The sequence below is a fragment of the Harpegnathos saltator genome, unplaced genomic scaffold (genome assembly GCF_003227715.2).
Source record: "Harpegnathos saltator strain DR-91 unplaced genomic scaffold, Hsal_v8.6 scaffold38, whole genome shotgun sequence".
NCBI lineage: Eukaryota > Metazoa > Arthropoda > Insecta > Hymenoptera > Formicidae > Harpegnathos > Harpegnathos saltator.
Window position 1 is genome coordinate 2287068 of NW_020230183.1, and position 15701 is coordinate 2302768.

The window sequence follows — 15701 nt, forward strand, 5'->3', positions numbered from 1 at the left end:
ACGGTTGTTCCAGTTGCGCGAGGTATCGACATAAAAGAGAGCGCGTTTGTCTCTGGTCGCACTTTTGTACTTATAAATAAACGCTTTCTGCTGCTCTCTGCGTCGTCGCTTTCTGCGCGTAACGCGAGTCTGCTCAATGAGTCACACCGGCGAGGCGTCGCGCGGCGGCTGCGCGGAGATTCCGCGGACGCGACGCCGCGCGTTTCGGTGAAGTTCTCTCTTTCTTTTCTCGCCGCATGGCATTTGCATACGTGCGTACGTGCGTGCGTGCGTGCGTGCACGGCAATTCCCGCTTGGTTCGGACGAGAAACCTCGCAGCGTGCGAAGCGCACGTCTCAGGCCGCTAATTCGAGCGGAGAAAGGCACGAGAGGAACGGACGAGGACGAGCGCGAGGAACGTGAGTCACGCGGCGCGTGCGTTTCGCATTGTGTCCCCGTTACCGGGGACTGTTCTTGTTCCCCGCGCCTGTCGTGCAGCAGCCGGTGGTATCCTCGCCAATTTTAAATCGGGAAATATCGCGGGCGAGCGGGGTCGCTAATTCCGCCGCGGGCGCGATCGCAAACGAGCGCGAAAGTATCGCGATAGGATTTGAATTGATTCTGTCGTGTTGAGGTAAACGTGTCCCCAATGGTCGAACACGTCCCAGCATCCGAGCACTTTGAAAAAGAATATTTACTATTTTAACAATAATGAATAAAAGTCACAATTGTTGTAAGAAAAAAACTTCAATATTTGACAATTGGTTTGGACAAAAAAATATATCCAATTTGATACTCTTGTATCGAAGTAAAAATTAATTAAACAAGTACGCGTCTATAGTTTGGTGAAATAACGGTAAAATAATCTATCGTTGGTAAATTCATTAAGAGATAGCATCTGTATTTATATTATCTACCGTTAGCACGTATTAATTTTCTAAGTGCGGTCAGGCACTGGGGCAAATTATATCTGAACATTGTACCATAACCATATTCAACTGTCTGGTTATTGCTACATTAATGCGCTTCATTACTTGTGTAAATATTTCATTGAAAATAGATATATATACTGGTTTGAATCCACCCAAGGGAATCTTACGTTTTCGAATAAATGCAAATATTTATATCAGAACCATTTTTAATATTATATATTGTATTTTTGGTGACGACCTACGCCTAAACGTCCGATCACGAGGATATTCACCTTAATGGATGCGCAAGAAATTCAGCGCCCATGCATATTGATACGATCGCGGGGATACGTGAGTTGTTTGTGTAATTTTGTAGGACGCGTGCAGATGCATTATCTACACGTGTTCCAATTAATATTCAAAAGCGAACGGAGAGGCGACAGACAAACCTCAAGCGCGTGCGTGTACGTGTAAACCGACGCCACGCCAGGACGATATTTGCGCGAATCCGCATCTCCGATTGCGATGGTAACGGTGAGCCTATGCGGATAACTACGGATAAACGCCGTGGTCGCGTATATGTGTGTGTGTGTGCCCTCGGTGTCTCGACATGTCATCGCGAAATTCCTCGGCTGAATTATTATACGCGATAAATCGCGTAACGTGTCGCGCCCGCGCGCGCGCAAAGGAACGCTTAATAAAACGCGCCGATTCGCCTCATTTGTTTCCACGTGGTCTTAGGTCGTTACACCGCGGCTTATCTCGTCACCAACGATATCGCCCGGGAGTAGGCGTGAATGCACACAATAACGAGAGAGAGAGAGAGAGAGAGAGGAAGATGAGTGTCTCCGACTACAAAAGAGAGAGGCATGACGCATCATCACGCTGCCGTTATTCGAAGGAGAGAAAAGAAAACCAATAACGAATCCCGCGACACATTTCGCTACTTCTCTCATCAGACTTGAATATTCATCATGGAGGGGGCGAGAGATTCCGCCGTGGAAAATAAACGAGGTGGTGGTGGCTACATACACACGCGGTAGCTCGATAGCGCGTCGCTTGTTTCTTCGCGTATCGTGATTGAGAGACTCTCCATTCCTCAAAGAGGAGGAAAAAAGCACGACCGTGGTTTTATCACTCGAAGAGCGACACGGAATAGAAAAAGGAGAGAGAGAGAGAGAGAAAGAGAAAGAGAGGAGGGTAAAGACGAGGCGAGATGAGATGAGCTAGACAACACGACGACGATAACAATGCGGGGAAATCCTGGAAAGATTGAGAAAATCGCCATTCACGCTCTGATCAAAAGAGCCTTTAAGCGCGCCGTGAGTAGACTACACTACTACCCGGTTACTATTTTCCGCCGGCACTCTTTCATCCGGCACGGGACGAAAATACACACGCCGGCACCACGCCCGGTGCCAGCAGAGCAGACGCCGCTGAAATAAGACGCCGGCTGCGCGGAAAAGTTTCGGAAAAGAAAAAAAAAGAGTAGCGCGCGCGCGCGCGTCGCCGAAACGAGAGACACACTAGTCTCGTGCACTACTTCCGGGCTCCTCTCGCAACCCGAACCCTCCTCCCTGTTCTCTGCTCCGCTTTTGAAAGGAGATTTCCACGCGAGGCGCGCAACCGGCCGCTAACAAAGCACCGTTGGACGAGAGTGACGCCGTGTCCCGTAAAGTTAATCAGCCCGCTCCCTGCTCTTCCTCGTTTTTTCTTTTTCTTTTTTCTCCTCGCTTTTCCATCGTCGCGTAATCGTCGCGCCGGCAGTAGAGGAAAAATAACATCGATGGAGATGAAAAAGGAAGAGGAAAAATGAAAGAGGGCTCTTGAAATGTAGAAATTTTACGCCCGAAGCTACGCCACGGATATTTTGCCGGCCATCGTCGACGCGAGAGATTAAAACGCGCGACTCATATTTCTCCGCGTAAAAAAACAATCTCTCGATCAAAACGATCGATTCTCTCGATCGAGCGCTCTCGGGGACGAGGTGTGCGCGAGTGTCCTCCTCTCGCCTTCGTTTCCCAGTGATCCACGAATTCACCGGCGCCGGCGGAAATCTCGGAGAGCCGCACTCTCGCCGCCGTCTCTCCACCGTCTCTCCGCCGTCTCTCCGCCGTCTCTCCGCCCCGCCGCGCCGCGCCGCGAGCGAGCGTATTACGGCGTGACGCGTGTCGCTCCGGATACAAAGTGGAGCAGCGTAGCGCACGGTATTCCGCGGCGTGTTAATACGTGTTAACGTATGTACTACGGTACGGAAAACCACGGGAGCCCCGTACGCGCGCATGTTGACCCGATGCGGCCGCCGTCGCGCGTTCGTTCACTCTTTATAAATAGCAGCTTTAAATTCTGTCGCGGCACGGGCGTGGCAGAGAGGCCGAGGGGATCTACGATGATCCTAGTCACGAGATGCATACATCATTCATCGCAGCCTGCTCGTTCCGTCCTCTCGCGCGCCGTCGCCGCCGCCGCCGCTGATTCCAGCACGCCTTCGTCCACTTTCGTCTTGTTATCTCACATAACATTTTATCGCGCCCGTTCGAGTGTCCGCGTCCACCATTGAGTGCCATAATGGCGTCGCGCGCGCGACTTTTCGGAGCTCGGAAGAGATTGGTGAGAGAGCAGGATAGCCTCGCGGGCTTCTTCCCTTCATTCGTCGAGAGAAACATTCTCGGATCTTCGCTTTCGTGACGACTGAATAGTAAACGAATCATAATTCTGAATAATTATTTTTCATTTTCCTTGAGCTCTATAAGATTCTTAATGTGAGTCCTGTATTTTCTGTTCGCCTCCTCTTGAATCCGGATCTCAAAAAGGACACTTTACACCCGAGAAAAGAGTATTCCATTTAAATTAATTAATTAAAGCGATCTTTCCCGTAGTCTCATATTCTAAGCGAAGCCTTTTATAGGAAAAGGATCTCTCTTTCGATCAAGCGATTAAAGTGAACCATTCGTCTAAAATTTATTAGATACTATTCTGTTTTTCTCTTATTTCAAGAGGATTTCCTCTTATTATCAAGAAGAACGCTTGTCGGCGTTGTTAAAATAATCTGTGCACAAGAGGAAATTTATATTAAAATCAATAAGATTTGCACTACACATATCACATATAGTTCCTCAAACTTCAAGAATAATGTGTTTATAATGTTTTCCTCGTAATCTCGAGAGAAGTTCTCTCGAGGTCGTATATAAGAATAAAATCCTCTAAAATTTAGATGATTCCGCTTATTCTGAAATTACTTTCTTTTTTTTTTGGGGTATATTATTTCGTCGATTGAAAAGTAATCCCTCCTCGTCTTGCGGCCTCGACGTCGGATGATGACGTTGCTAACGAGGGGGGTTGAAGCGAAAAATGTTGTTCCCACTGTCACGCGATTGAATGCGCGTGAGTGTGTATGTATGTGTGTGTGTGTATGTGTGTGGTCTGACGTTCGATTATTTCGTACATAAGTCTCGATGAAGCGGCGCGGTGTGGGAAGGCTCTCGCAGCCGGCACGTATCGACTTAGCGTCGAGCTGCTCGACCTCGAACTGGCGCGCCTGGGAATTTAAGCCGAGCGTAAATTCCGCAGAAAGCTCCCTGTCCCGCTCGCGCGCGCCGTATCGGCATTGCATAAATCAGGCGGGATTCGTCGAACGAAAGTTCGCGCGAGAGGACGACCGGTGCAAGTACGATATCATTACTCCGTTAACCCGCGCCGTGTCGCGTTCTCTCCCCTTGGTGTTGTCTGTGTGTTGTCCGCCTCGCTTTGTTTGTCATTTCTCGGCCTGTGCTCTGCTCGTTGATCTTAACAGGACGTGTCGTCTCTCTGTTGCAGATACTCGGGCCGCACACGTATACGAGCCACGTCACGACCACGACATGCCGCTCCTTGTGTAAGGTAATTATGGCTCGCGTATATCAGCGTCGTTATCAGCCAGCGGGGATTCTTGGTCTCGGCGGCAGGGAATGCGAGGGGAAAGTCGCGCGAGAAACTTGGAAGGATCACGGGCTCCTTTGATCTTTGATTTGTCATCGTGTCCCGTGTCACGTGAAGAATCGAAGCGCGGGTTTCTCCGGATTCATTGCTCCGTTGGTCGCCTGAAGTAATTCTCGTGGAATAAACATTCGCGTCCGGAGGGAGAATTCCTGTCGGGATCTGCGCGTTCTCGGCTTCGGCAACAACGTGTCGCGCAAAAAAGAGATTTCGCCATCCACGTGATTTTTCACGCGATTCGTCTCCGCGCGAGCTCGACCTTGCTACGATTACGCGGTGAGATACGCATCTTTACGGAAGCGTCGTATCTCGTACCACACAGTCGCAGAGTAAATAGACACTAATATTAAACGCCCATTTCTGACGTAATCGCGTGCGACCATAGAAAGAGCGAGAGACAGAGAGAGAGAGAGAGAGAGAGAGAGAGAGAGAGAGAGAGAGAGAGAGAGAGAGAGAGAGAGAGAGAGGAGGCTTTATCGAGCGATCATCCGGCGGCACTGACGACCGAGCGCGTTCCGTCGAGAGTCTCGAGAGAGAGTCAAGAGCGATACACCGAGCTGTGTGTAGCCGCGGCTAAGAAGAAAAGAGCCGGAAACGCCGTTCTCACAGAGGCTTGCTCGTCTTTCGCATTGTTCTCCACCGAAATGCGACGAAATGCACTGTCGCGCGCGCGCGCGAGCACCGGCGACATTTATTCCGTTCGCATTCCGACGCTCCCTCAAATGCCTGAGCGATGAGAGAGAAAGAGAAGATCGATGCCTCGTCGCGGATGGTCGCTCGACTGTAATTGTTCCGGGAAACCGGAAGCGCGTAATTACGCCACGTATCGAATGGAAAATTGTGTGCTCGTCGTCTCCCCTTGCCTCTTCCCCCGTTCTCTCTCTCTCTCTCTCTCTCTCTCTCTCTCTCTCTCTCTCTCAACCCGTGCATTCCGGGATGTGCAGCGATTCTAGCCGTGTGTATGTGTGCTCGGGACGCCGTAAACATTTTTGCGTTTATGAGCCGTTAATGGAGATCGTTATCGCTCGCAAGGGTGATGTTGCAACGAGTTTGTGGGCGCGAGTTGAAAAATTGATCGACTGGAAGCGAGCGAGACGCGTAGACAAAACATCGTTCGTATCCATGAGCGCGAGCGATGTACAGGGTGTCTGAATTTTTACCGGCCAGGCTGCGTCGTCGGTGTGTTTTGCGGATAAAAATAAGAAAGAAAAGGTTATATATATTTTCACGTCAATACGCGATTGGCAGCGATCAGTTGCCTTGGAAATTTTACATTGGTCCTGCTTTATTTCAGCACATGCGTGATCAATCCTTTGAATTAAGTCTTGACATGCTGCTCCGTGTTGCATAAACAATTGGACGGGGGCGGATGAAGCAACATTCACGAGAGGAAACATTTTCCTAATCCTACTTATTTCTTTGTCGTGACTTTTTGATGAAGCTTCTACGGACATATACGGACTTTTCTTAATTCTTTCTTTCATCTTTATTCATAGAAATATTTTTTCGTTATTTTTATCTATAGAAATATTTTCAACCCTGCTTATTTCTTTGTCGAGACTTTTTAATAAAACTTTCACGGACATGTAACTTTTTTAATTCTTTTTCGTTTTTATCCCACGGAAACCGGTGTCTGTCGAAGCTTTAGACACCCTGTACCGCGGGCAATCTCATGCTCGTGCGTTAAACTTACCAATACCACGACACAATCGCGAAAAACAATCTCCCACCCACGGTCACGAGTCGAAGAAACGCGCGTCGACGGTATTCCCGATAAGCGCGAAATTCATGTAACCGCTCGTGAAACAATAAAAGCGCGCTTGCGTAACGCTTATCGGCGCGGGCTATTTTTGCTCTTGATAAAAAGGCGCTTTTGGCGGGGCAGAAGGATTTTCACGGGATGTCGGCGTGAAAGGTGGACGTGTGACATAATAGTGCGCCGAACGCAGGACCGCGCGTTTACTTGTTGCGCAGGCCGGCCGGCCAGCCGGCCGGCCGGCGATCTTTGAATGAGCCGGGCGGATATCTCGACGCGCATGAACTTTCCCACCGTGTGTGCTCTCGGTGATTTCTCCGGAGCCGGCGTAATTCCGCCGCCGCCGCCGCCGCCGCATTCCCGAGCGCGCGACATTCGCGCGCGCCCGCTCGAGCGTCTCAAAGCGCTCACTCGCGGCATTCGTTTCCCGGGCGGAGCGCGCGTGCGCCATTCCGGCTAGAAATTTTCATCAGGTTCACCTAACATTGATAAAGAGCTAATAGGGTGAATGAAAGGTAATCCTAAGTAAGTCAGTCCTTATATTGGGTGTGTGAATATGACTCCGCCCTTTTTTGTTAAAATAAAACACATTTGCTCGTTTAGAAAATTAAAGAAAAGTTTATTGAAAGTATGCTCCATCTGCAGCTACAACCTTCGCCCATCTTTCAGGTAATTTATGTATTCCTTGCCTGAAGAAGTCCTGGTCTTTTGAGCTGATCCAATTATCAAGCCAAATTTTGATACTTTCGTACGAAGTGAACCGTTCTCCCGTAAGATCTGACTGCATCGTCCGGAATAAGTAGCAATCTGAAGGAGCTATGTCTGGCGAATATGGCGGGTGGAGTAGCACTTCCCAGTCCTGTCCATCTAAATATCTTTTCACGACTTCTGCGATATGCGGTTTGGCATTAATTTGCTGTGCCTATTCACCCATTCTGGCCGTTTTTCTTCCATGGCTCGCTTCAAACGCATTAGTTGTCGTCGGTAAACTTCTCCTTTAATAGTTTGGCGACTATCCTCTGTCAATAATGCTTCCAATTCAGCATCTTCAAATTTTTTTGGTGGTTTCCCGTGTTCTCTGTCCTCAGTTCCAAAATCATTATTTTGAAATCGCCGAAACCATCCTTACAAGTTGGATTAGATGGAGCATGATCACCGTAAATCTCCACAAGCAAACGATAAGTTTCCGCTGCACTTTTCTTTGCAATAAAATAGTGTAATAATACTTCCCGCAAATGATGCTTGTTTGGAACGAAAACCGACATTTTCAAGTAGGGTAAAACACTTGTTGCTTACACTTAAACCAAATTTCACGTAGTGCGTTTGAAAGTTGACATGAAGTACTATCGAATACAAGTGTTGCCAGTTATTAGTACACGTTAACAATACTAAAAGCAACATCTGTTGGGAAAGGGCGGAGTCATATTCATACACCCAATAATGTCCTAACGACAAATGAGTAAAGAAGACCTTTATAAGGTTACAATGATTGGGTCCACATTAGGACCTTAATGTACCAACCTAGTGCATGATACAATATGGTTCAGTTGATCAAGTTCTTGTCGGGATCTTATTCATTGTATCTAGTATGATTTGCATTATCAAGTTTTAACAAAACAATTTTTGGGTGTCATTTCCAAATATAAAGATGTCTGCATTGGAAAAACACTTGAGATCACTTGAATATATTTGTAAAATGCTTATAGAAACTATCCCTTCTTTAGCAGTCAGTAAATAGTTGTAAAATTAACGTGACATGCAACTTTTCTCTTTAACGCTACTTTATGTCTTGTCACCATGTGATACTTTATGATCTTATGATATTCATTTTATGTTTCTTTTCCGAAACATTTTACAAGTATGCTCGAGCGATCTAAAATATTATTTCATGCAAATATCTTTTTATTTGGAAATGACATGAAAGAATTCTCAGTGTGTCATTTCTTATTTCTAATGTCATCATCCAACATAACCGTGGCGAGTAATCAGGGGTCAATAATTTGAAAAAAAAAACGTGATAAAGATTCCATAAAGTAACTCAATAAGGACCTGACTATGAATCCTTACTAAGATCCTGATATTCACGCTGTGTTACATGACTTACTAGGACCCGATAGTATTATCTTATTGGGACCTGAGTCTAAGTGAGGTGAACCTGATCAGGACCATGGGATAAATTTCTAGTCGAGATCCTGACGGAGCCGGCGCACAGAGCCGGGGCCAGATGACATTTTTTGCTTCAAAATTCTCTAGAGTGGGGCCAGATGACATTCTTTGGTTGAAAATTCTCTAGACCTGAATTTCCAACCGATCATCGACACCAATGGATGAGGTTGGTCCTGAATAAATTCCAAAGAGATCTGTCTAGCCGAAATTTTGAAAAAATTATCGCTTCAGGGTTCGTGGATTTAGAGTTTGTCTGAAAAGTTTATCGTTTAAAGTACAGTGTCTTGGATTCGAGCCTATGGATACACTAAATGCGCGAGCCCAGAACTTACAATCACCTTTTAGAAAACTCAGAACTTCAAAGCTCATCATCTCAGCCCACATTACTAATAAGAAAGGATTAAGGATCAGAATCCCTCGGTTTTGCGCTTAACGGGTCTACATTTGATGGTTTTGTATTTTGGGCATACGAGCTTTGGGTTAATGGATTTCTGCTTCAAGATCGATAAATCTCGAGGTATCTGTTGATTGACTTCATAGTTTCAATCCGTTGAATAGAATTATTGAATAGAAATAGGTGTCGAATAATGAGTACTTCACAAGTTTCTCGCGTTTGACGATAATTTTTCCTCTTTCGAGGCTAGTAATTCGAGAAAAAATGTTTTTTTTAATTTTGCCAAGATGGATCTCTTCGGAATTTATTCAGGATCAACCTCATCCATTGGTGTATCGATGTTCGGTTGGAAATTCAGGTCTAGAGAATTTTCAACCAAAGAATGTCATCTGGCCCCACTGTGCGCCGGTGCCGCCAAGGTCGCGTGCGCTCGCCGGCTATTGACGAAACTATCTCTCTCTCTCTCTCTCTCTCTCTCTCTCTCGAGCGACGACGCGATCAATTCGCCGTGCACGTGTCTGTCATCCCGTGTGCGCGCGTGCGACATCGTCGCCGCGTTTCCAGAAATCGCAACACACACATTAGCAGCCGGGATCCGTTAATTGCCGCCGCCACGTCGAGCGACGACGGCGGTGGCGCGGCCCCGTTTTTCGTTTCGCGCTCTCTGACGTCGAGCACGATATCATTACGCATCGCATAAATAAAGCGTGTGCACGGTCGATATTGCACGCCTTTATTGAGCGCTGCGCGCTATCAATCAGAGCCGGGCACAATGTAATTCCGCCAGTGATCCGCGTACTAATGAAATTTGTGATTGATGACTGGGATTATTGAATAATCGCGGTGCTAGATGGAATAACAGAGGTAAGCGCGCTGAAGCGATTATCGGCCGTGATTCGACTTATCAGTCCGGTCATTAGGGAAGATTGCGCTCTTAATTGACGATATATTCAATGATGCGGCGGAATGCTCCGAGGGTGGACGTTTGTGAGACGTGTTTATTAATTAATCAAAAATCGCGACGATAATCGATAGCTGACGTGGGGAATAATGGTCAGTCAGCGGAGTCTCTCGGCAGAGCGCCGGGAAACTCGTGTTTATCAACTAAAGATCCGTGGTCAGCAACTGACGTAGAAAATGATGATCGATGAAGAAAAGACTGGAGGGAAGACACCTGGAAAATTCCTGGAAGTGTTTATCGATTAAAACTCCCGACGGAAGCCGATAACCGGCGTTGAAGAACAGTAATCGCTGAGAAGCAAGCGATCGCCGCGCGAACTTGAAGAAGCGCGACGAGAGGTCGCGCTCTTTCCTGAATCTCCATATCTCCTCGCTTCGCGCGGAAAGAAACGAGCAGATTCTGAGCGAGGGACGAGCGGCAGCCTTCCGCAGGCGAAATTCGCCAACGAAATCGCGCGCGCGCGCGCGCGCGCGTTCGACGAATATATCGCTCTTTAACGCGTCGGGGCGCGTAACGACACCTTAATAAGAACCGGCAACGCTAATTCCCCTCGACCGGCTCCCCACGAGCACACCAGCAACGGTCCCGAGCTTCGTCGTCGTCGTCGTCAGCTGTGCGAAGGTCAGGGTCGCGCGCGCGCCAGCCGGGAGGGTGCAATCGATGCACCGTCGCCGCCGTCGTTGCCGCGTAGCCCTCGCCGGATGCAGTTACCATGGAGACCATCTCCTGACCCCCATTGCCAGAGACCGAGCTCGCGGCGTACACAGCGGCGCAGGAGGGGGGAGGGAAACCGGGCATCGAGTATCAATCCCTCCGTGATCGCGCGCGACAGCGGAGAAGCGCAGGCGGCGTGTGAGAGAGAGAGAGGGAGAGAGAGAGAGAGAGAGAGAGAGAGCGTGCGTGTCGCACCTAACGCGATCTCCCTCGTCTTCTACCGCGGTCCTCTGCTCCTTCCTGGTCGTCGTCGTCTGACTCGTCGAGCGCGCGACATTCCGCGAGGAACTTCCGCGTCGACAGCGCGCGAGACTAATATCTGAGGGGAAAAATGCTCGCGGCCGATCGGCGTTTCTTCAGCGAGGAAGCTGCACGTCGGAATCGGCATTGGGCAAACAGTGGCGCGAGATAGGCGCGGCGAGAGGCGAGCGAGGGGGTGTAATTAAGGGACTTTGTTACAGTTACGCGTGACATAGTCGAAGCCGCCGCGTGTGGACGTGTGATGATAAGGATAAGCTTCGGATTATCAGTGGTGACCCAGATAGATGTTAATTGCAGCGCTGCTCGATCGTGCGCCGAGGAGTGATAATCGCAGCGAGTGCAAAACCACACGTGAAGACAGGACGAGTCGCTCAGGGTCGCTTAGGGGTTCTGTCGAAATCATCCGCGCCGCTGAACGCAATTACGTAGTCGAGCCGTCGCAACCTTCGCCCATCGCGGAGACAAATCGCGATCCGCTGAGCGGACGGAGAGTGACGAGGAGAGAGAGAGAGAGAGAGAGAGAGAGGGAGGGGGGAGGGAGAGGACGAGCGAGCGAGCATCGGCTAGAGTCGCACATGGAATCACGTTGCGCAAGGTCGGCCCCGAGACGACGAAAGTAAGGTCAGCTGATAGAGAAATCAATATTCCCCGAATCGCGCGCCTCGACGTCACGGCGGTGTCGCGACAACCACCGCACCTTCGCGCTCGATCCTCGGCCGCGTGAATTAGACGCGCACGTGAAGAACGTGACGCGAACGTCATCCCCGTCACGTCCGCGGCCGAGCGCGATATCGATCTCCGAGAGTGCCGAACGAGAGAGAGAGAGAGAGAGAGAGGGATTTAGCGCGAAGGAGAGAGAGAAAGAGATATGGATGGCTGGAAGAGCTGGAAGAGATCGGAGAGTTCGCTCCTCTCGGCATGGTATCGGCGCGTGAGAGAGTCCTACCTTGCACTCTGGTTCTTCGGGGTGTTTCAGAGCAGCAGCATGTCGACGAGCACCGCCTCCGGCGGCGGCGGCGGCGGCGGCGGGGGCGGAGGTGGAGGCGTCGGCGGAGCCCTCAGTCTGATGGGCTGCGTGAGAGAGGCCTCGCCGCCACCTCAGAATCATCACTCGCATCATCACCATCATCATCATCAGCAGCATCAACAGCATCAACAGCATCAGCAGCAGCAGCAGCAGCATCGCGCCTTCGGCCTCGGCGAATTCCCGGCTCAGCACAGCGTCGACCCTCTGCCCAAAGGTCAGTACCTGATGCTTCCCTTTTGGCTTTTAGCCTGCACTTGAGGCGGCGTCTCTCGTTGCGAGGTGCTGCGAGGTCGTGAAGAAAGTTACGACGCGGCGTGAGACGGCCGTTTTGTTTTGTAATGGATGGATGGATTGTAATTCTGCGGTTTCCGCGACGGAACGGTCGTCTTTCTTTCTTTCTGTCTGTCTGTCTGTCTGTCTGTCTGTTTGCCGTCTTTATCATTTGCGGTCGAACGCGCCGCTCGAAGATTGACGAAAATTTCCGCCGCTTCTCGCGAACCACCGGTGCGTGAAATCGCGCTTCGGCTTTGAGAAATTGGATTCCACAGAAGCCTAATTCACGGGATCTTTGCGCGGAAGCAGCGCGCTGTTATATCAGCGGAATTGGCCGACAGCGTTTCTTACCGTGTGAGATTTCTCGTTACCTTTACAATGAGGAGAAATAACGAGAGCGTAATTTGTAGCTTAAAGGGGTCTAGCAACCCCTTAATGAAGATCTGGACGAGTGCGGCTCTGATCATGAAATTGTTGGCTGCCGTTAGCTCGTTAACATGGACGCTGGTATCAACATTAATTAATATAAGAATGCCAGTAACAACAAAGAGAGAGAGAGAGGGGGGGGAGGAGGAAGAAAGGAAGAGACTTCGACGGCTGCTATAACGTGGCTGTTTCTCTCGAGGCAGCCGTCGCTCGTAATTAATACCGATACGTGTCCCTCGGGCGTTACTACTTTCCATCTGTTTCCGGAGATGGCGGAGAAACGAGATGCTCGCGGCGACGTCGGGAAAAGCACATTCCCTCCGTCGGGAATCGGATTCGCGCGTGTAAGATCGGGAGACATCCTGCGGATGGATCCTCCAGGAGAGCGTCAACAAGGCGAAATGCGGGTAAACCAGGCGTGTGATGAGACGCGAATTTGTCGAGCGCGACGGGAAACAGCTGATTTTCCGCGCAAATTCGCGATTATGCAATCACGTAGTTGCATTTTCACACACTTACGTAGAATTTTGCGACTTCATCGCGTCTCACGTGTGTGTATAACAATCTTTCCGTGTGTATAACAACCTCTCTCGCCGCACCGCGTTTCCGCGATTTCTTCAATTTGCAATTTCGCATATGCAGCAAACTGAATATTCATCGTCACGCAAATCGAAAGTGTTCATTTGGATTGCACATTTGGCGGAGAATCGACGCCGAGATCTGGTTTCCCCTCTCTCTCTCTCTCTCTCTCTCTCTCTCTCTCTCTCTCTCTCTCTCTCTCCCCCCTCCCCCTTTCTCTCTATCTCTCTGTCTCTCTCTCTCTCTCTCTCTCTGTTGTTTCCTCCGCCCGCGCCAGTTTCCAGCTGAAAGGAGACTCGATTCGCCGCTGAGAAAAAAAATGAATTACTGATCCCGAGATTCGAGGATTTCCCGGCCGCGTGCCTGGGTTAGCACGCGTTACGGTATTGTTCGTAACCCGTAATATACCCCGCGCGAGAATGTCCTCCGCAAGGATGGTAAATCGAGGACGTCGTTAGCGGTAGTACGAGGCACGGGCGCTTAATTAGAAGCGGACAAAGATTAAGAGACTGCGGCAACCGTGATTATGACAGACGGCTATGATTTCTTCCCTGTTTATTTTTTTTTTCTCTCGCAATGTGCCGTAACCATTGTTCGGTAGAACGTAACCACGTTTATATGTCATTACGGATGAGTTTCCGGGAGTCGTCGGAACGACGACTCTCTCTCTCTCTCTCTCTCTCTCTCTCTCTCTCTCTCTCTCTCTCTCTCTCTCTCTCTCTCTCTCTCTCTCTCTCTCTCTCCCCCATTTTCCCTTCCTCCTCCCGGTGTTCTCTCGTTCGATTAATCCCGAGTGAATCGCGAGGTTCAGGCATCAGGATTAACTCGCGAATTAATTCCTTCGCGACGCGTGACACACCGGAGCTTTTCCGCTTAGTTTGTGGCGCTGTTTTGCGTGACTTTTCCTGCGCCGAGGTTAATCCGTCGGTCCCTCGCGTTAAGTCTCGAATAAACTCGCGCGACCAGAGAAGGAAAGCCGCCGTCAGGGTGTCGCTTTTCAATTGCGAGTCGAACTCAATTTCCGAGAAGGATCAGATGAGAATCTCCGAGAGGTTGTGCTCTCGTCGCGCGTGCAGTGTGTTGTCTCGAAACTCTGTAAAATTGTCTCGTCCGTAACGACGCGTCAGATGCAAATGTGTTTGCGAAATTATTAACGCGTCGGACGGAAAGACATGTTTGCACAATTATCAGCGCCAAAAGCGGTCTCATCTGTAATGACGTCGAGAAATGCATTTTTGCACTACGACTTACACATAAGGCGCTTTTTTTCGGTGACGCACCCAAAAAAAAAGTAATTTCAGAATAAGCGGAATCATCTAAATTCTTAGAGGATTTTACTGTTATATATAGCCTCAGGAGGATTCCTATAAAATTAGGAGGAAAATATTATGAACATATTATTCTTAAAGTTAGAGGAATTATATGTTATATGTATAATGCAAATCTTATTGATTTTAATTTAAATTTCCTCTTATACTTACGCAGATTATTTAATCTTTTTTCAAGAGGATTATTATTTATTCTTACTTTATAGGGAAAGAAGAGAAAATTATTATGAAACTGTCCGGAAAAATTCTAGTTAAATTTTTTTTAACCAGCATAACTTTAAGCTAATTTTCCCCAAAAATTCTTAAACTTCGTTCATGACGAAACAACCGGGAAAAACAACACAACTGAATAACGACCTCTCTTCTTTTTTCCTTTGCTGTAGACGTTATCCAAAATAAATGTGGCGACGATCGTCATATGCAGAGAGAGAGAGAGAGAGAGAGAGAGAGAAAGAGAGGGAGAGAGAGAGAGAGAGAGAGAGAGAGAGAGAGAGGCTGCGTTCAGAAAATACAACGATTACACAACGGTTGAGTAATTCGTCAACGTTATTGGTCTGAATGTAAGGATCTAACAGTAAGGACCAATAGTTACTAAGCGCTCAGTGAGCACTTTATTTTCTGAACGTAACCAGAGAGAGAGAGAGAGAGTGTGTGTGTGTGTGTGTATGTGTGTCTCAGTGAGAGTGAAAAGAAGAAAAACGCCAACAAGCATTCTTCTTGATAATAAGAAGAAAATTAATCGACGCAATAGGAGAATCCTCTTGAAATAAGAGGATAACAGAATAATATCTAATAAATTTTAGATGAATTGGTACACTTTAGTCGCTTTATCGAAAGAGGAATCCTTTTCCTGCAAAAGGCTTCGCTTAGAATACGACATTATGGGAAAGATCACTTTATGGAAATGGAATACTTTTTTTTTAACTGTGTGGAACATTCTCACGCACACAT

At 48.4% G+C, this 15701-nt stretch overlaps 1 protein-coding gene across 4 annotated transcripts in view; it reads left to right on the top strand.

Moving 5' to 3' along the window:
• The window catches only part of LOC105187323 (nucleolar and coiled-body phosphoprotein 1), an 88430-nt gene that overhangs the window by 28793 nt on the left and 43936 nt on the right, over positions 1–15701 (top strand). Inside the window, exons 1-3 of one of the 4 annotated variants that reach the window (XM_025300658.1) lie at positions 353–398; positions 4707–4769; positions 12094–12358. In XM_025300658.1, the coding sequence (XP_025156443.1) occupies positions 12103–12358 (256 nt within the window). In that variant the 5' untranslated portion in view covers positions 353–398; positions 4707–4769; positions 12094–12102. Of the gene's footprint in view, positions 1–352; positions 399–1172; positions 1242–4706; positions 4770–11317; positions 12359–15701 lie in introns of those variants that run through there. The other 3 variants (XM_011148060.3, XM_025300656.1, XM_011148061.3) reach the window with 3 other exon arrangements.